The following is a 20,824-nucleotide window of genomic DNA, read 5'->3' as shown; positions in this document are numbered from 1 at the left end:
CATGGACTTCTATATATACTTAACTTGCTATACCCTGTGTGCTTTGCTACCCTAAAAGGGAAAAATCCCACTTACACATGGGAGATGCCACTCGTCAATTCCGAATTTAATTCATATGGAAGGGGCCAATCCCTAATTGAAAGTCCACCAATTTTTCTCTAAATGTTCACATGAATGTCAAAGTTCATCATGTAAATTTTGAAGATTTTAGCTTCAACAGTATCTCAGATATACAAATTTTTCTATATAATTCATATGGGGGTTCCAAGCCAAGATGAAAGTCCGCTTTTTCCAACGCTCCATAATTGGTAGTCCGCCAATATATTACCCAAAATGTTTACATGGATGCTGGAAGTTCTTCGTGCTTTTGAAGCTTTTAACTCTAATAGTTTCCAAGATAAACGAATTTTTATAGTCTATGAACTAGAACAAAGCTATGCTCTCAATGAACTAGTAGCCTAACTATTCGGTAGTAAGTAAGCCTTATTTACTGACAAGTCAACTGACTTTTTTTTAGACTTGTACATAAAGTAGTCTATAGATTAGTTTATTTTATGGATAATTTATAAAGTCCATTGACTAAAGTATTCTGAAATTGTGTAGTATAAAAGTCATATATTATTTTATGACATATCTAAAATCCGAGATACGCATTTGTCAGATCTTACAACGTTGTCAGTAAAATGTTCAGGAAATGTCTAGCAATCGTCTAAACCCACATTTTTTCTTTTGCAACGTTGTCAGAAAAATCATTACTGACAAAATTTGTAAATTTAGACATTTTAATGCCAACTTTGTAAGATCTTACAACCGTGTATATATATGGAGGTAAGTAAAAAAGTTTTAAGACAAATTTATTGCAATTTTTTTAAACAATTTCAAAATCACACCATATCCATATAAAAATAATTAAAAATATTTGTGTTTTTTTTTAAATAAAGTTATCACAACATTAAGTTAACGTGCGTGTGACAAGGTCAATGAAAGTATAATTTTAAACAAACATATAAAAAATGGGCACATTTAACCAAAAACTAAAAATAAAACAAAACACTTGTTTTTTTTTAATTATTATTATTAACTGGATTTAACTTCAAAGGTTGTTACTACAATTGTTGTTGTTTTTTTTTTCATTTGTAACATTTAAATTAAAACAAAATTAGATACACAAACATAAAACAACCAGTTTGAAATTAAAAAAACACTTTCTTTGCACCGACTAATGTTTTTAAATTTTCACAAAATGTCAGTTACTTTTTTTGGGTTTTTTTAAAATTTAAAATTTGAACTGCAGTGTAATACAGTTGAGGTCATAAATTTCAAATTTACACAACTTGAAATTTTATTAAAATGTGTGTTGGTTTGTTTTTTATTACATCTTTAACTTCATCACATCAACATTTTCATTTAATTTTATTATAAATTTTATTATATGATTGTTAATAAAAACAAATGTAGTATTAGATGCTTTTTGTTTTATTTAACAACAACAAAAAAAAAAACAAACTAAATTTAAGAAATGTTGCAACTAATAATTAAAATTTAATATTATTTAATAAGACTCGTAATACCAGCTGCTGTTTCTTTGTTTAATATTATCTTTAAACTATTTTTCAGGAATGCATTTTTTTTTTATAAAAAATCACAGTTTGAAGTATAAGTTATATAATTTTAAATTTATTTTTATTTTATTTAAATATAAATTAAAACATAAAATTTCATTAATGTTGTTGTTGCCATGTTGGGGCGTAAAATATTGTTTGTTGACATTTCGGCACGTGAGTGTTAATTTTATACAATAAACCACGAAGCATTAGATTAACTGGTATTTTGGTTCATAACACTGCTGCAGCATTTCTTGGGGCACGCGTTTTATACGCTCTTATCTAAGATAGTTTTTTAAAAGTTTTTTTTTTTTCTTTATATCTTTAATTTCACGCTTGAAAATTTAAATTGTTAATATTTATTAAGTAATAAGCTAAATAGCTTAACTCTTTAGGAGTTTAAAATAAAAATCAATGTTAATTAAAGATTTATAGAAAAGCAGTTTAGAGAGCACTATGGGATGAATGCGAGGAAATATTGTTATTAAGTATTGTAATTATTCTCAGCCAGGAATGGCAAATGGAAAAAAGTACAAAAAAGAATTTGTCAGTTGTATTACACACTAGACCATAGACTATACTATAGACTAGACTATCGACTATACCATAGACTAGACTATTGACTAGACTATAGACTAGACTATAGACTAGACTATAGACTAGACTATAGACTAGACTATAGACTAGACTATAGACTAGACTATAGACTAGACTATAGACTAGACTATAGACTAGACTATAGACTAGACTATAGACAAGACTATAGACTAATATATGATCACCTTCCGAAATTAATTTTAATTTACAACAGATGATTTTCGAACATAACACTCTTACATGTTTCATTTATTTTATATTTATGCAGCGAAGTTTCCCGGGTAGAAAAAATTAGCAAAATTTTGCACAAAATTTCAAACTTTTTCTACATACAAAAGCAACAAAGTCACATTTGCAAAATCTAATTAACCTAGTGGTTTAACTTCCATTTATTCAGCATTTGACCCTTTCATTACTAGACTTATAATAATAAACAAATTCACAAACTTTTACTTAAGTATTTCTTTAACCCAACTTTAGGGGTTCGTTGCAGAGGGCAAAAAAAAACATAGAGGAGCACTTTCTTTTTCATTTCAAAATGAAACTGAAGACGATAATGATGATGTTAAATTTCGCTAAGTCAGCAACAGTGTTAATGACAAATACTGACATGCAGATCAGACAATCATGATAACTTAATTTGTCATTTTTTTCAAATAATTAATGACATTTTAAAGTAAAAATTTCATATTACAAGTAATATAAACTTAATTTAGTATTTTCTCGATTAGTTTTCGAATTATAAAGGAAAAGAAGTACATAGTAGAGACATGTGCACATAAATACTTTGAACATTAAATTAAATAAATAATAAACGAATATGAGCATGAAATTTACAAACTCGAGTTTAAGTAAAAAAATTTCTTTTTACTAAAAATAAAATTATTGCGATCGTAGTTATTATTGTTATTATTTTTAATAATTCAGTGTTAACCATTATAATTTGTTAGTCACGCGTAACTGTACTGTATTTCATAAACGTTCATGAAAAATCAAAACTCTCACTTCAAACTCATTGATCATTGTCATGATCACCACCACCACCAATCAAATATTAAATAAGTTGTGCACGAATTTAAGGGTTTTGAAAGTAGATAAGAAAAAATTGAAAATCTATTCAAATAAACATCCATATACTATATATAGCTATTTAATTGCATATGTATGATATATAATTTTTAACAATGTTGCAGTTTACTTTGAATTGGAATGGGTCATCTATTATGAACCTCTCTGCATACAACATAGCTTAAAATTTCATTAACTAGACTGTAGACTAGACTATAAAATAGACTATAGAGTAGACTAAAAACTAGACTATAGACTAGACTAAAGACTAGATTATAGATTAGATTATAGACTAGACTAAAGACTACATTATAGACTAGACTACAGCCTAGACAATAGACTATACTATAGACTAGACTATAGACTAGACTATAGACTAGACTATAGACTAGACTATAGACTAGCCTATAGACTAGACTATAGACTAGACTAGACTATAGACTAGACTATAGACTAGACTATAGACTAGACTATAGACTAGACTATAGACTAGACTATAGACTAAACTATAGACTAGACTATAGACTAGACTATAGACTAGACTATAGACTGGACTATGGACTAGACTATAGACTAGACTATAGACTAGACTATAGACTAGACTATAGACAAGACTATATGCTAGACTATAGACAAGACTATAAATTATACTATAGACTAGACTACAGACTGGACTATACATTAGACAAAAGACTAGACTATAGTTTATTTTGAATTGTCTATTATGAACCTCTCTGCTTACAACAAACATAGAATAACATTTCATCAACTAGACTATAGACTAGACTATAAACTAGACTACAGCCTAGACTATAAACTAGACTTTAGACTAGACTACAGACAAGACTATAACCTAGACCATATATTAGACTATAGACTAGACTATAGACTAGCCTATGGACTAGACTATAGACTAGACTACAGATTGTACTATAGACTTTAATATAGAATAGACTATAGATTAGACTATAGGCTAGACTATAGACTAGACAAAAAACTGACTATAGACTAGACTATAGACTATAGACTAGACTATAGACTAGACTGTAGACTAGACTATAGACTAGACTATAGACTAGACTATAGACTAGACTATAGACTAGACTGTAGACTAGACTATATACTAGACTATAGACTAGACTATAGACTAGACTATAGACTAGACTATAGACTAGACTATAGACTAGACTATAGACTAGACTATGGACTAGACTATAGACTAGATTATAGACTAGAATATAGGCTAGACTATAGACTAGACTATAGACTAGACTATAGACTACACTATAGACTGTACTGTAGCTTACACTATAGGCTAGACTATAGACTAGGCTATAGACTAGAATATACACTAGACCGTAGAGTAGACTAGTTTAGTCTATAGCCTAGTTTATAGTCTAGTATATAGCCTAGTTTATAGCCTTATATAAATTATACCTTATAGACTAGACTATGAACTAGACTATAGACTAGAACTTTTAAACTTCAGTTAGCAATCGGTGTATATTAGGGCAACGTCTTATAAAATTTTTTTGTGGATAATAAAAACTGAAAAATGTAAATACATAGTAAATATATGTTTAAATGAAGTTTCAAACATATTTCGCAATTCAATGCAAATATATACCATCAACCATCATCATGTGCCACTTCTTTTATTAACACACGCTACCTTAATCTATTGAAATATAAACCTACTTTAACTATTTACTTTTAAACTTAGTAACTGACTAGTACAATTCGAAATTACGTAGTATTTTCCCTTTCGGATTGATAAAAGAAGGCGCCAATAATATTTCGTTTTCACAAAACATTACTTAATTATTTAAGAAGGGAAAAATGTTGTTTTTTTTATTTGACATTACATATGACATTACATAAATGGCAAAATTAAAGACTCCCCAATTATAGTCATATGCTAAGCGAATGTCAAACATTTTCACTTTCCCCTTCTTTAGAGTCATTAAAAATGACAAATAAATAAAATTTTAATTGCAATCATGAAATCTTAATTAAAATTAAGCATTGTAATTAAATTACAAACATTAAATGACATAAATTACTTACATACATACATGTATGTATGTTTGTATGTAAATAGTTTTGTATTTGGCAAAAAAACATTATTACGAATTTTATTATTAAAATTTTGTATAATAAATGTCAAACAATAAAAGTTCTTTAGGTGTATGAAAACGATAATAAATCCAGAAAAAAAGTGAAATTCTCTTTGTGAACATTATTTAATTTTTAACGAAAAATGCGTATGAAAAAATTGTAAAGTGTTAACTAAACAACAATAATAAAATATGACGAAAAACTAACTGAACGTAGTAGTAATAGTACATACGAAGATATAGTGTAAACAATTAATAAAACATATTAAAGAACAATAACAAACATCATTATGATGTGAGTATTCATATACATATAACAATAATGAAGTTCAAGTAATGAAAAATAGTAGCAGTGGTCAAGTGAGAGAAATGGGTCTTTGGGTACATGACAAGTTCCTGTAATTTGTATGCAAATAAAATTTACAACAACAACAATAACTGCTATAGTAAAATTAACAACAACAATATCAATTTGTACCTTTCTTTATATTCATACGATAATGGTAGCATTCATATTTATGTTAATTGTTGTTGGATTCGTTAGTACGATTTTTTATAAAAAAGTATTACCATTGAGGAGGCATGTGCTTCTAAATGTTGTTTTAAAATTTAAACATAAAGTGTTAACAGCACTACAGCTAAAATTGTGTTAAAATTTCCCGACCTACGAACACAGTAAACTGACAAATGAAGGTAAAATAACATACATTGTATTAATAAAGCAATGTTTAATACACTGGGAAAAATAATGCAGTATAATAATAACCATGATGAAACCAAGCCAATTTCGGATACCTTGTTCTAAAGTGAAAGTTGTCCCTGAAAGAGATAGAGAGATCTTTTGCGGGTCAGGCAAAATTTCCAAACCACTTATAGTTTTTTGCAGTTGGCTGAATATTGTCACCTTGCAACGTTAAGCTGGAGGTCCACACCACACGTTCTACGCATTCTCGCATTCTATGCGTCTGTTAAAAGAGTAGAATCAATGTATTTATATGCTGAAAGTTACAAGCACAAAATCATAGAATTACCTTGTGACTTTTATAAACGTCACAAGCGTTGCAGTGTGGACCCCCGGCTTTACGCTTTCATGCCTGAATGCGTACTCTAGGTGATTTTTTGCAAATTTTACCTTTTAACAGTAGAAATACAAAACTGCAGATAAAGTAGCGTTTTCTAGTTCCAAGAGAAGATGAAAATTAAATGGAGGGCGGTTGCGGATTTGTGGAGAGAGAAAATTTGTAAACAAAATGAAATAAATTTTAATTTGGTGCGGATTTCTTCTAAGATTTAAATTGTCAAAACTCAAAACAAACAAGCTGTGTCGAATCTCATACACTTACCATCAAACTGTATGCCTTAAAAGGAATGCTCCCCTATAAACATCAGAGAGATATTACTCATCAAATTAACTGAAGAGGATCTTGTATGAGAGATAGGGTTAACCGACCGTTTTTCATAATTTTTTTTTAGACCAATTTTGATTCATACAAAACATCTTTACATCGAATATCACTTCCCGACACTTTCTGCATGAAATTCCGTAGGAAGATTTACGATCCTATGATCGGGCTTCATTTGACCCTATCCCCCATACAAACTCCCTTCAGAAAATTACTTGAAGGTCAAAATGCATCTATAAACACTAATAACTTTTTTAAATTCTTACATAAATAACTTTGAAGTTGGCGTAAATTCCCTACCATATTGTGAAGGCGACCTTAAATAGGGGGTAGGGTCAATTATAGACCGATCATCATAAAATTTGGCAAAGAGATTTTGGATCATTTAAAACTTATTTATGTCGAATTTCATTGCTATACTCGAAACAGATGTGCCCATCCGAAAACATAGACCGATATTGCCCATTTTCAATACCAAACAAACCTTACCTATAAAGAATATTTATGGAAGATTTTAATGGTCTATCTCGTTCCGTTCGGACTCTATTGCGCTTTCAACATACAGACAGACATGGCTTGATCGTTTGAGAATTTAATAAGGACCAAGAATATATATACTTTTGTGGATCTATAACCAATATTTCGATGTGTTACAAACGGAATGATAAAATCAATAAAATTGAGAAATACTTCATAACAATTGTTGCCATTTCATAATGTTTACGATCAAAAGATTAATCCAAAAGTAGGGATATTTGGGGTCTGTACGATTTGAACCCAAGAGAACTTGCAAGATGATTTTGCGTGTCCGAAAGGTGCTTGAACGTTTTAAAAGAAAATCATGTTGGCAGTGAATCATTATAAGCGATGAAAGCTGATTACGTGATGATAACCACAAGCGTAAAAGGTTGTAAGTAAAGACCGGCCAATTAGTCGAATCGATGCCAAAGCCAGATATCAATAATGCTGAAATCTGTACCGAAAGTAACAAACTTGTTTGAAGCTATGTATTGCCCGAAAAATGGCCCAAACATTAGGACTAACATCAAAACATAAATGTAAATACACTCTATATTTACATAATTAACTGCTAATTATTATCTTTTCAAAAATACTTCAATTTAAATACACCCACTGAAATTACTACCGGTTTTTCTCAGCGTGTATTGCGTCGTACAACTAAAGCTACTTTTGTACCTTCATCAAAAAAAGCGACAACAATTTGTGGTCGTAAAAGAAATGGAAATTACTTGATATGACTCTTAAGTCTTCTAGTAAATGGCTAATAAATATGAATGTCCGTCCTTACAAACAAATCCAACAACTGTACAAACATACACACATATGTCAATATTATTAAATTGAATGTGTGTGAGACTGTCCGTCCAGTAGCTGCAGGTTTGTTTGTGTTGTTGTTGTTAGTAGCTGCGGTAGTAACTTTTTAGCACTTTGCTCGATTTTTAAACACGACTTTAACTCATTTCTCTGATTTAGTTATTTTCATTTAGCACTGCATACGAAGAAAAGAAAGAAATACCAAAAAAAAAAGAACGAATGTATGCTGAAGACTCGACCAAACTAAACCGAACTAAACTAAAATAAACTTGAAAATGTGTAACACTTTTTTTTCGTGTGTGAAATTTGTTTTTTTTTTAAGTTTAATTTTTCCCATTTATTCGATATGAAATTAAAACAAAATTTCTTTTAACAATGGCCACAATTCATATATCGTAGTCATTTAACGCGCGCAGTCGCAACGTTACGGACGGAAGGAAATTCAAATTACAAATTACACATACACACAAACATTTATGGATTTATAATTAAAAAAATAGTAAAATAATAACGCCTTTGTTTTCTTACGTTTTTTTGTGCTTAATAACGATTTAAATTAATTAAAACGATTACAGTTAATAACGATTTAAAGGATTTCGGATTTCGGATTTCGATAAAATAAAATAAAAACTAACATTAACGCGAAAAAGAATTCAAATTTGAAATAATAGCAATTGAAATTATATTTGAAATGAAAAAATATCGTTATGGTTTATTTGCCCTACTGCTATTTGGATTATTTTACTTTTCAGAAGGTATAAAGGATAACTTGTAATATTTTTTTTATAAAAAAAGAAAAACTAAAGTAACAGAAAAATAACTAATAGTGTAAAGAATTGTTAAAAAAAAATAATAATAATATTTTATGCTGTTATTTAGTTAACGTTTAAAAAAAAGAGAGTGTGCTAAAAAAATATTTAAATAAAATTGAAAAAGTAAACATGTTTATCAAAATATAAAAAGGAAAAGTAAATTTTAAAAGTAAAAAAAAAATACATAAAAATTGTTTTTGATCAAAAAAAGTAAAGCTTATCTTAAGTGTACGAGGGTAGTGTGTTAAATTGTTACCAAATTATTAACAAAAAAAATGGTTGAAAAACTCCACTGAATCAATCTATACTTTTTAATATCGAACACAAAGAATCAGGACAATAAACAATTTTGAAACACTTTTGGAATAAAAATTATAAAAATTTGATATTGGACGATTATAATTCTAGCCTTCACTTTCGTGAGAAGGGTATATATAAGTTTGTCATTGTAATTTCTATAATATAATTTTCCGACCCTATTCTGGATCTTTATAAATAGCGGAGTCGATTAAGCCATGTCCGTCTGTCTGTCTGTTGAAATCAGTTTTTAGAGGACCCCATATATCGGCGAGATCCGAATCTTTCGAATGAGCAAAATCGGTCGGTAAATAACGGAGATATGAGCAAAAATCCGAGACAACCTCTGAAAATTTCATCAAAAAATGTCATATTTTTTCATGCTTTGTTAAATAAGCAACAACAACACTGTATATTAGAAAAAGATGTACACGTGTATATAAGTAGATGTATATGGTTTTATTCAGCTGTGTATTTTGTTTTGTATGTTTGGATGCTGTTGGCGTCATTGAGTTGTGTATTTTGTTTTTCTGTGTTTTTCGTTATGTATGTTTAGATGTCTGTTGGTTTAGATGCCTTGTGTATTTTGTTTTTTATTTGGTTTAGCGTTGTTGTTGTTCATTTTGTTTTGCTTTTCGTGTAATAATAATGTAGTCGGGAAAAAATTTATAAAACTAATATGTTTAAAATACACTATGGTGAAGGGTGTATAAGATTCGGCACAGCCGAATATAGCACTCTTACTTATTTTTATACCCTACACCACTATAGTGGGGAGGGTATTATACGTTTGTGCTGATGTTTGTAACATACAAAAATATTGGTCCAATACCCACCTTAAAGTATACCGATCGATTCAGAATCATTTTTTGAGTCGATTAAGACATGTCCGTCCGTCCGTCCGTCTGTCCGGCTGGCTGGCTGTCCATGTAAACCTTGTGCGCAAGGTACAGGCCGCAATTTTCAAGATAATTTGATGAAATTTGGACCAAGCATGTTTTTTGGCACAAGGACGAAGCCTATTGAAAATGGTTGAAATAGGTCCATTATTTCACCTAGCCCCCATATAACCGTACCTCCCGATTTGAACTTTTTATGCTATAATTACGTCAAATATTCTGCTATCTCTCTAAAAATTGGCACAAATAAGTTTTATATAAGTATAAATGATACTGCAGATTTTCGTAAGGATCGGCCTACATTTGACCCTAGCCCCCATACAAACCACCCTTCAAAAAATGACTTAAACGTCTAAAATTGACTTGTAACCATTTGTATCGCAATGAAACTCAACAAAACTAAGTGTTATTTAGAAATATATCCTTTTCCCAAATTTACCGAGGATCGGCCCATATTTGACCTATATAAAGCCTCATTTAGAAATTTTAGTTTTTTATCAATAAATGGCTTAAATATTTTGGAATTATGGTAATATTCAACATAAAAGTTTCTTTACAAAAAATAAAAATTTTATAAAAGTAAAAATTGTAAAAATATACTCATGGTGTAGGGTATCATATGGTCGGCCATGCCCGACTATACTTTCCTACTTGTTTTTTTATAAAACTATCAATCCTAAGGAACTCTGTAATACACTGACCTCTTCGGAAATTAACCTTTTCTTTATCAGCATCTATTTTTCGCTCTATTAGATGGGAATATGGTTGGGAATAACGTTATCGTTCGATGATAAGAAATTCAGTTTTATGAAAGTTTTCCCTAAGAATCTTTCAATCAGTGTTCGTGACGGATGTTATAATACGATTAACATTGCTCTCGAGATATTTGGATCTAATTTCGACGAAGAATGACAATGACAAAGAAAATGTTGAAGAGTTTCACAATCTTCTCCTCATGATCTACATGCCGCTCATCCAATTTCTTTTAAAATTGTGTTCCTAATCCGTTTTGACTTCCTCGTGGGGAAGGATGTTCGTGAGGGATGTTTTAATACGATTAACATTGCTCTCAAGATATTTGGATCTAATTCGACAAAAAATGACAATGACAAAGAAAATGTTGAAGAGTTTCACAATCTTCTCCTCATGATCTACATGCCGCTCATCCAATTTCTTTTAAAATTGTGTCCCTAATCCGTTTTGACTTCCTTATTCTGAGGAACCTTTTCGACATCTTCTCGTTAGGATTATCGAATCAGATCACGATACAAAACTTACTTTTACTTGACTGTCGTCTGGCATCATATTTATTCAAATCCAGTTTATACAATCCTGGAAGCTAGTGTTGTGATTTGGGGTTTCAGTGTTGAACCCCAACTCCGTTTGCCCTCCCGTTTAGAGTTATCCGTGGGGTTTTTACACATATATGTTTCACTTGACAATGATTTTTTTTATAAGATCATGGTTTGGAAACCTTGGTTCCAGGAAGCAAGTGTTGTGATTAGGTAGTGTAGTGCAGCAACGGATTTCTACACATATATGATCCAATGTTTCACTTGACAATGATATTCTATCTAACATCAAAGTTCCTAAACATTGGTTAATACCAGATTATTGAAACCTATAGCAGAATTGATTTAATATAGCTTTTATAAAGTCAGTGTATCATAGTGAGACTAAGGCTATATTTCGTGCCTATTATTCTACTAGAAAGCAGATGTGTCTTGTTTATCTTATCATCTATGTGTTGTTTCCATTTCAATTTCCGGTCAAGAATAACACCTAAGAACTTAACGACGTCAAGGAAACAGGACTCACTAAACATACATAAGAATGGCTATCCGTTGAGTCCCGCTAAAGGACACGTTTAGAGCCTTTTCTGGCTATTAATCTGGTCTGGGGTGACCAGAAATACCAGATATTTTCATATATCATACACAGCTTATTTATCTGTTCCTTAGCTTGTATTTGAACGTGTTACAAAACACATGGACAACATGAATGAGACAACCAATGAGTCCGTTATTGATTGTCAGTACAAACTGCTATCGAAGTGTTTACCGATATATCTGTCGCCGCATTCTTTAGCTCGCTTCACGTTTTGTTGGCCTTTAGTATCTCCATGTCCAGTTGTCTGCGCCATGTGTGACTTGGACGGCTTTTTCTGCGGATTCCAGTCTAATGCGTGTTGCTGATAGTATTTGGTCAAAATATTTTTAGAATTCCACGTAGGCAACGGTTGATTAAGACTTGCATTGCTTTGGATCACAACGTGCTGAGTTCCATGATTCATATACATACAATGCAACTGATTTCACACAACTCCTGAATATGTCTAGCTTAGTGCGCCTGGATATTTGAGTTCCATACATGGCTGAATGACCGATATATCAGTCTTGTTTACCTTTAGTATCTCCATGTCCTGTTGTCTGCGCCATGTGTGACTTGGACGGCCTTTTCTGCGACTTCCCTTCGGATTCCAGTCTATTGCGTGTTGCTGATAGTATTTGGCCAAAATATTTTTAGAATTCCGCGTAGGCAACGGTTGATTAAGACTTGCATTGCTTTGAGATCACAACGTGCTGAGTTCCATGATTCACATCGATACAACTGCTGAATATGTCCAACTTAGTGCGCCTGGATATGTAATGTGAGTCCCATACATGGTTGAGTTGGCCATATGCCTATCGGGCTTTGTTTATGCGATTTTTCACATTCTCCTTAAAGCCTCCGTTCGTAGTTATTATGCTGCCCAAGTAGCAGAATGACTGAACGGTTTCTATATGTTATTGTTACAGCGTGAAATTGCTCGTGTTGGTCGCATTGATCCTTATGGCCTTTGTTTTAGGGATATTTATCCTGAGACTACATAGTGCTGCCTCACTTTCCATATTGTTCAATTTCGACTGCATGTCATCAAATTTATGTGATAGTAGACATATTTCGTCTGCGTAGTCCAGATCTTCGAGACGACCGTTTAAGCGCCATTACATGCCTCTTGGTAGAAAGTAGAAAGAAATTCTCTATGATAACCGATATTTTTGTGCCTTTTCAAATAGGTGGTAGTGTTTGTAGAGTCGGTTTTCAATAGAATTAGAATGGTCTTGGATAGTCGAATGGATTGTAAAATATCAAAGCCCTTATAGCCAACTATATGAAGGCTACCCAGATACTCCCCAGAAATTGTTAGATAGGCGCAAGCTAAACATTTTGACAGGATCTTAAGGTGGCATTGCTTGATTAGGACCTTGCAGAATTTGCGAAGATGAGGGGGCAGCTCATAATTTTCCACTGTCCAAAAATCAACCCTACGTTTTATCAGGGGAATTAATACTTTTTCGACTAAGTTTTATGAGAAGACTTAGATTATATAACAATTCATTTTTTATCGAGTCCAGTCGGTAAAACATTCAGATGAATCCAATTGGAAATCAACTTGTCATTCTTCTCTGCTAGTTATTTAAGTTCCTTGGTTTTTCTAGTGTTTTGTTTTTCTGTCATTAGATCTTTATATTCTACGAAAAGAATCACTCTGGACCTTTTTGTCACCGAACGGAGATGCACTTTTTGTGTGACTTTTTGGCTTAAGGATATTTGTTTATTATAGAAACTAGACATCATTTTAGCCCTTATTCCTAACTTAGCAGTAACAAATGCTCAATATTTAGCAATTACACTTCTATACTTGACTTGCGATCTGAAGGATTAAGGATTAAATTAAAATTAATCCTCGAAAGTTGTTTTCGAATACTCAATTAGTTGATTTTGTTTGCTAGTTTAAGCGCGTGGTTTAAACTTGAGCAAGACATACAAAAGTTATTAAAACAAACATTAAAATGTTTAATTTATCGATTAGTATAAATTATGGGAACATTTTGTTGTAAATTAAAGTTTTCATTAATTTTTATATAACACTTACAACTGTCTTCTTCTTTTTTATAAAACATGCATTGTTTTGATAACAAACAGTGGCGTTTTCTATTGTTTTGTATGGCAACACTGCGAAGTTTAATCTTGTACTTAAAAACATCAAAGGGGATTAACTAATCTAATTATTAATTGACATTTAATTGCCAACTCAAAAACCCGCTCTTACTTGTTATTTGTCTTTTTCGCACCCATCAAATTGTTTTTACCACAATTTTATTATTTCTAGAAAATTAACTACAAGTGTTTATGTTGAAAAACTTGTTTATTTTTCCATTAAACTTATCACACAAGCCTCGTAAATAAATACTTGTACTTTCTTTTTAAATCACACAAATGTGTTACTTTCTTTAATCGAAATAATAACAAATTCTTTAATGTAGATTTATTTAAAAAAAATTTAAATAAATATAATAAATGCGAGTAAGAACTTACACTTCAAAATGTTAAGATTTTTCGCTCCAACTCTTTCCGACAATATAATCTGTGTCTCTCTCCCAAAGTCTCTGAAATTCAAAACTCTGATTTTACACGGAGCTTAAATTTTGAGATGTTTTTCAGTTTTATAAGTTTTATAAAGAGTTCATATACATATATCATGCAACAGTTAGAAATTATATATTTAATCGTGACAGATTTCTGTTAGACCTTATTTGATATAATCCCCAATTGATCTAAACAATAATAAAAATATCGGATCATTTATATAACTTAATTTTTACAACTTCGTTAATTTATTATTCATATCACTCTAGGTAAACCCTGTCCCGAGCGAACGAGACCCCACAAGACCCGCTGTGATGCCTATTATAAATGCACAGAATTAACGGCTGATAAACATGTGTGGGTGCCTACACGATGCGAAGAAGGACTTGTATACGAACACAGTCTAGCAGTATGTGTGCTACCAGCTGACGATTGGGAATGTTTAATGGGAGATCATAAGACCAATACCAATCCTACGCCGAAAAATGAAAAACGACAAACAAATCCGACCAGTAATAAAGATGCTGATATTTATATAGTATCGAATGCTGAAGACGAAGAAAATAGTTTAAGTAATAAATTTGATGATGGTAAAGTGGAGATTATTATAGGCCCTGGTATAAGTGATGAAGATAAGGGTGAGGGCGTTGACGACCAGCTGTATGATGGTAGTGGTAATGGTGGAGAATTGGTGGAATTAGATGGTTTTATGCCGGCACAAAATCGTGAAGCTGAAGATGATATGAGTGAATTGAAGGAAAAGGATGACATGAATAAGAAATATAAATTAGAAATCAATAAAATGGAACAAAAAGAAGAACTTGAAGAAATGTTGCAAACTATAAAAACCAAGGCTGAAATAGGACAACCCTCCTCCAATATAGATCCTAAATTAACGGCACATTTGCAAAGATTATCTCAGTTAATAGATGGTTTAAAACAAACCTATCAGTCACCAGAAGCTAAGCCACAAAATGAACAAGACTTAAGACCAGATCAACTGAATGCTTTTTTGGCTCATTTTAATATTAAAAATAAATTTGATACTTTAGATCCCAATGAAGGGGTAAAGGATGTTAGTGGTTTCAGCACTACCACACCTAAGCCCAATAGAACTTTGCTATATAAACAAGAATTTACTACTACGAAGTTGAATCCCGAAACTAAGGTGGTATTATTAAATATGTTACCTCAACGTTATGGTGGCAATAGTCACGATAATGGTAATTCCGGAGGAGGTTATTCTAATTCGCAAATTGTAGTTAATAGACCAGAGGGTTCGGTACTCTTTAGTCTACCTACTGAACATCATTTCATGGAACATCCAGAATATTCTTCAGATAATACACCTAAAATTTCCGAAGAAACTTTAAAAACAGTTCTAGAATTGTCCAAACAAATGATAGCTCAGCAAAATGTGCCAAAAGTGATACCAAATCCCACCTATTTTGCCTCGCCCATAATGCAACCTATACTATTGACGCCTCATGTCGATAGCCCGTTTTCTACCAACTATATGGGCTCTAGTTCTAGTGGTTTGGGGTATTCAGGTCAATTTACTAATGGAGCGGTTTATAATCAAAATTTTAAGTATAAAAAACCGGGAAAAAGACCATCACAACAACATAATGCTGGTTATAATGTAAATGATAATGGAGGTTATGGAGGTAACAGTAATAATGGTTATGGCAGTGATAACCAGGGTTACAACAACAATGGTTATGGCAGCGATAAACCCGCCACCACTATAATTCATAACAATGTTATACCAGTCCATGTATCCACCACTAGTTCGGGCGAAAAAGAAGTTTTAGACAGTTATGGACAAAGTTTGGGTTTGTATCCACCACATCACGAAGAGAGACCTGATAGCAATACCGACTATCATGAGAACTCTAATGCGAATAATGGTTATACTACGGGATTTCAAAATAATGAATATCCCAGAACAACAACGAAAAGACCTTCTTATGTGGGCATCTCAACGACGTCTAGTACCTATGGTTCCACACCTAGACCTTATAATTATCAACCCACCGCCAGTACCATTAATCAGTACTTTACACCCAGCGAACATTTGGGAGAGCATAATGTCAACAATGTTTTTCCTTCGGTGGATAATTTTGGCAGTGTACCCAGACCTTTAAAGGGTAAGAGCCCTAATCTTCAACTATATAAACCTTCGCAGGAAAATGAGAATAACAACGATGGCTATGGCAGCCCGAATCAACTGTTTTCGCAAATCGATAACCAAAAACATCATATGAGGCCAAATTCTCAAAATTATGAAAGCATGGAAAACGAAAATGATGATCTTATGAATAACTATCAAGATGACAATAATGAGGAGGAATCTCAATTAGTTACCTATACCTATGGCAAGAAAAAGAAACCGGGACAACAAGCTCAGTACTCAAATTTTGCAAATTCTAATTCACAATCTTCCCTAAATTCAGCTTTTAGCACCAATAATCCTTATATGTCTAGACCACAAACCAATCACCATAATTCCCCTTCCTCTTCCCATTCATATTATTCCTCAGGTAAAAATAAATATACACCCATAAGCTCACCCATATCCTCGGCCTATACCGATGGTACACAACTGGTGAATGTGGGTGGTAACTTTATAAGCTTTGATGTTTTTCAAAATTCTATACTCCCTCTAGTGGGCAATAATCCGGCCAGTCTTTCCTCCTCTCTCAACAATGTTGAAGTGATTACCTGTGCGGCCGGTGTAAGACAACCCAATACTACGGATTGTACTCGCTATTATGTTTGCAGTAAAAAGGATGGCAGAGTTCTATCCTACTCCTGTCCACCCTATACTGCATTCAATAATGAGGCACGTATATGTGATGCCAAAACGTATGCCTTGTGTAATGCTGACTCCATAGTGCCCAGCTATACGGTATCCGAAAATAAACGACTACAAATGGAAACTTTGAAAGCTTTACAGGATGCCAAACGTCGTCAAATGTTGCAACAACAGCAGCAACAACAACAAGCTATTAAAGCTCAAAATCTTGCTAATCTATTGCAGCAATACAATAACCCCTCCTCCTCCAACTCACCCTTCAGTAATCCACTCACATCAATAACCTCTCCAGATCAAGATAGTTCAGAACAAAATATGCTCGATTCTTATATGCAACAGGCCGCCTCGCTATCACAAAGCTTTGGCACAACACCCCGCCCCCAAATAACAACACCCACCGTTAAAAAACGCAAATACTATTGCAAAGAAGGTGATAAAATCGCCGATCAAACTTCAATTTATAATTATTTTGTTTGCTACAAAAATGCCCAGGGTCAAATGAAGGGTCATAAGATGACCTGTTCGAAAGGATTGCTATTTTGTCCAAAATCCACTATGTGTACCTTGCCATCAAAATGTTCGTAATTTATTTATTTAGTTTTAACGCCACAATTAGTTTTAGTTTTCAGTATTTGCCAATTATCTGTAATTTTAATTATTTATTTATTTAGTTGTTAAGTTAAGCGAAACAAAATTATTTATTTATAACACAAAAAAAAGAAACTAAGAATTTAAATTAACCCCAAAAGATTACAAGAAAGTTGTATTAATTACTACTCTATGTATAATTATTTTGTATTTAAAATAAGAATAAATTATTATTTACGATGAAAAAAAATTTAAATATTTGTTTAATTAAAAAAAAGATTTCAAAGTTTAGAGCCGAAGATGCCCCATGGCATGCTGACTAAGCGCCAATTTTTAGGTCATGGATTAGGGATTAAATTAAAATTAATATTTGAAAGTTGTTTTTGAACACTCAGGGCGAGTTTTTCTGATAAAGATAATCTTCATTCTTTAATTAAACCTGGATTAATATATGTTTCGTGTTTTTCAGTTATCAGTTAAGTTACTTATTATCTTAGTTTAACTGAGTGTAATTGGCCAATTAAACTCAAGTTATAAGAGAGAAAACACAATTAACAAAAACAATAAAACAATGATTTCGGAAGAACAAAAACTTAATATTTTAAGTAAATTGCATTTTTCTGAATTGTTTTGTTTTATTTATTATTGTTCTAAATGTTTAACATTTTTTCGAAATTTTTTCATTATACAAAAGTATTGTTTGCAAAAAACAGCTGTTTATGTTTTTGAGTGAAAACTTGGCAATACTAACAAAGTTAACTGAGCTTAAATCTAAAACTGAAAAACACAGTCATCGGTTAAAGTCCGCCTAAATTTGTTCCGAGTTTAATCTAACAGCAAGTTAAGTCTAGTTTAACTGAGGATTAAGAAACACGCCCTCAATCAGCTAATTTCGTTTGCTAGTTTAAGCACCCAATGGAGGTGGTTTTAACTTGAGCAAGAAATGCAATTGTGTAAACAGCTGATGCCAAAAAAACTTTAAAATTTTTGATTTATCTATTAAAATAAATTATGGGGACTTCACAATATGCTTTTTCGTTTTAAATTTAAGTATTCATTAATTTTAATATGTCATTTACAGTTATCTTCTTCTTTTTTATAAAACATGCATTGTTTTGATAACAAACGGTGAGGTATTCTATTATTTTGTTTGGCAACACTGCGAAGTTTAATCTTGTACTCAAAAACATCAAAGGGGATTAACATTAAAAGTTATTTATTTTTCTAACTAATCTGATTATTAATTGGCATTTGATTGCCAACTCAAACCCCCGCTCTAAATAGTTCATACCAGTATATTATCAGAGAGGTCAAAACAATTTTAATTTCACACAGGTGCTCCCTTGAGGCATATCAGGAAGCGTACGAAATTGTATACAGGATTCTTTAGATCGAACTTTATATACTGAAACTTTAAACGATATTCACCAATACCTTTGAAACTATGTTTATGCAGTTCACCTCATGAATGTTGACGGTTTCATCTAGAGTTATGAAAACTTTTCGCGAACAGCTAGATAATGTGGTGAAAATATTATCTAAAAATTATACCCAAACTATTGACTGGAATAGTCAATGACATGGGCAGAACTGTTAAAGAAACCTATATGGTAGGACAATGTTTAGTTTAGTTTCCTCCTCATTGTGACAACTTCTGCAGTAGTCATTGTACCGGAGACCCATTCTTCTGGCATGAAGATGCCAATAACACAGTGTCCCGTTATTACCGATAGCAGAGCTTTAATTTGCTCCCTACGAAACACGTGGTTTCACTGAACCATCTGATCTGATCCATATTATATAGTTCATTTTGAACAAGTGCCTTACAGTTAGTAAGGGAAATACCAGTAAAAGCGTTGATTCTATTCCCCCTCTCATCGCACCGTTTCTGGCAAGTTCGTCAGCAATACAATTTCCCAAACAATTACTGTGTGCAGGAACCCATATTAGCGTTATCCTAGAATGTCTCGCTATCTCATTAAGAGATAGCCGGCATTCTTCGGATGACATAGATATCATTAAGAAATCCGCTAGGTTTTTGATCGCAGCTTTGCTGTCCGTATATATATCCCCCGATATTGGATAATACATCAGCCAATTTACTGCTCGTTTTATAGCAGATATATCTGCCTACACTAGTTAGGTAGTCTAAAGGAAGACTTAATTCCAAATCTTTTAATGTAAAAGCCACCGCCCACCCTACCGCTCTTTTTAGAGCCATCTGTGTAAACATCCGTTACATCATTAGATGAGTGGCTCTCAGATACTGAGTTCGAAGTTTATCGAAGTGAGGTTTCGTAACACAGTAGTCAACATTTAAATGCAAGGATTCGAAAGGGTTATAATTCGAGAGTGAACAATATTCCTACCACCAGACCAAGAACCACATGCATTAAGTCTTATTGCAGAGTTAAGGGCTAGTTGAATCGCATTCAGATCGGCTGGTAACGAGTTCAATATAGTTAACAGAGCCTTAGTTGGCGTCGTCTTCATTGCTCCTGTTATTAGGATTGCTTGCCACCACACTATAACACCATAGAATAAACTGCTCTTCGCAAGTATAGATAGCTATATTTGCCTTATTTATCCTACTATGAGTATTCAAATTCCAGGATAGTTTACTATCAAGGATTACACCAAGGTAGTTCGCATGAACAGTAAGTTTAAGCGTTTTTCCGTTTAACATAGGAGGCAAAATGTTATCGATCTTTGCATTCCTAATTAAGAAGCAAGTGGAAAGTAAAACACTCTATCTTAACAGATGACTACCCTTCACGAAGGGTAGTCATCTTGTCGCGATGTGAAGGCTTAAGTGCGATGAATCTCATGGGCCATGCTGACGGAGACAGCTTTGCTTGAGCTGGCTGCCTCCT

General features: G+C 32.4%; 2 protein-coding genes across 2 annotated transcripts in view; one reads left to right on the top strand and one right to left on the bottom strand.

The window, feature by feature from the left end:
* Positions 1-8,508: 8,508 nt before the first annotated feature.
* LOC111683708 (uncharacterized protein DDB_G0283357) lies at positions 8,509-18,207 on the top strand. Its single transcript, XM_046956507.1, has 2 exons — positions 8,509-8,879; positions 14,815-18,207. Exons 1-2 carry the CDS (start codon positions 8,816-8,818, stop codon positions 17,946-17,948), a joined length of 3,198 nt encoding a protein of 1,065 aa, XP_046812463.1. The 5' UTR covers positions 8,509-8,815; the 3' UTR covers positions 17,949-18,207.
* Positions 18,208-20,759: 2,552 nt separating this feature from the next.
* Positions 20,760-20,824, bottom strand: part of LOC124419498 (vacuolar protein sorting-associated protein 52 homolog) — a 1,419-nt gene continuing 1,354 nt past the window's right edge. The window contains exon 3 of the mRNA XM_046949250.1: positions 20,760-20,822. Within this exon, the coding sequence (XP_046805206.1) occupies positions 20,760-20,822 (63 nt within the window). The remainder of the gene's footprint in view (positions 20,823-20,824) is intronic.

This window comes from Lucilia cuprina, chromosome 2, assembly GCF_022045245.1.
Source record: "Lucilia cuprina isolate Lc7/37 chromosome 2, ASM2204524v1, whole genome shotgun sequence".
NCBI classification, from domain to species: Eukaryota; Metazoa; Arthropoda; class Insecta; order Diptera; family Calliphoridae; genus Lucilia; species Lucilia cuprina.
This window is presented reverse-complemented; position numbering and strand designations above follow the sequence as displayed.

Coding starts and splice junctions, on each gene's coding strand:
- LOC111683708 (XM_046956507.1), top strand. CDS start 8,816: ATGAAAAAATATCGTTATGGTTTATTTGCCCTACTGCTATTTGGATTA. Junction 8,880..14,814: donor ATTATTTTACTTTTCAGAAG/GTATAAAGGATA, acceptor ATATCACTCTAG/GTAAACCCTGTCCCGAGCGA.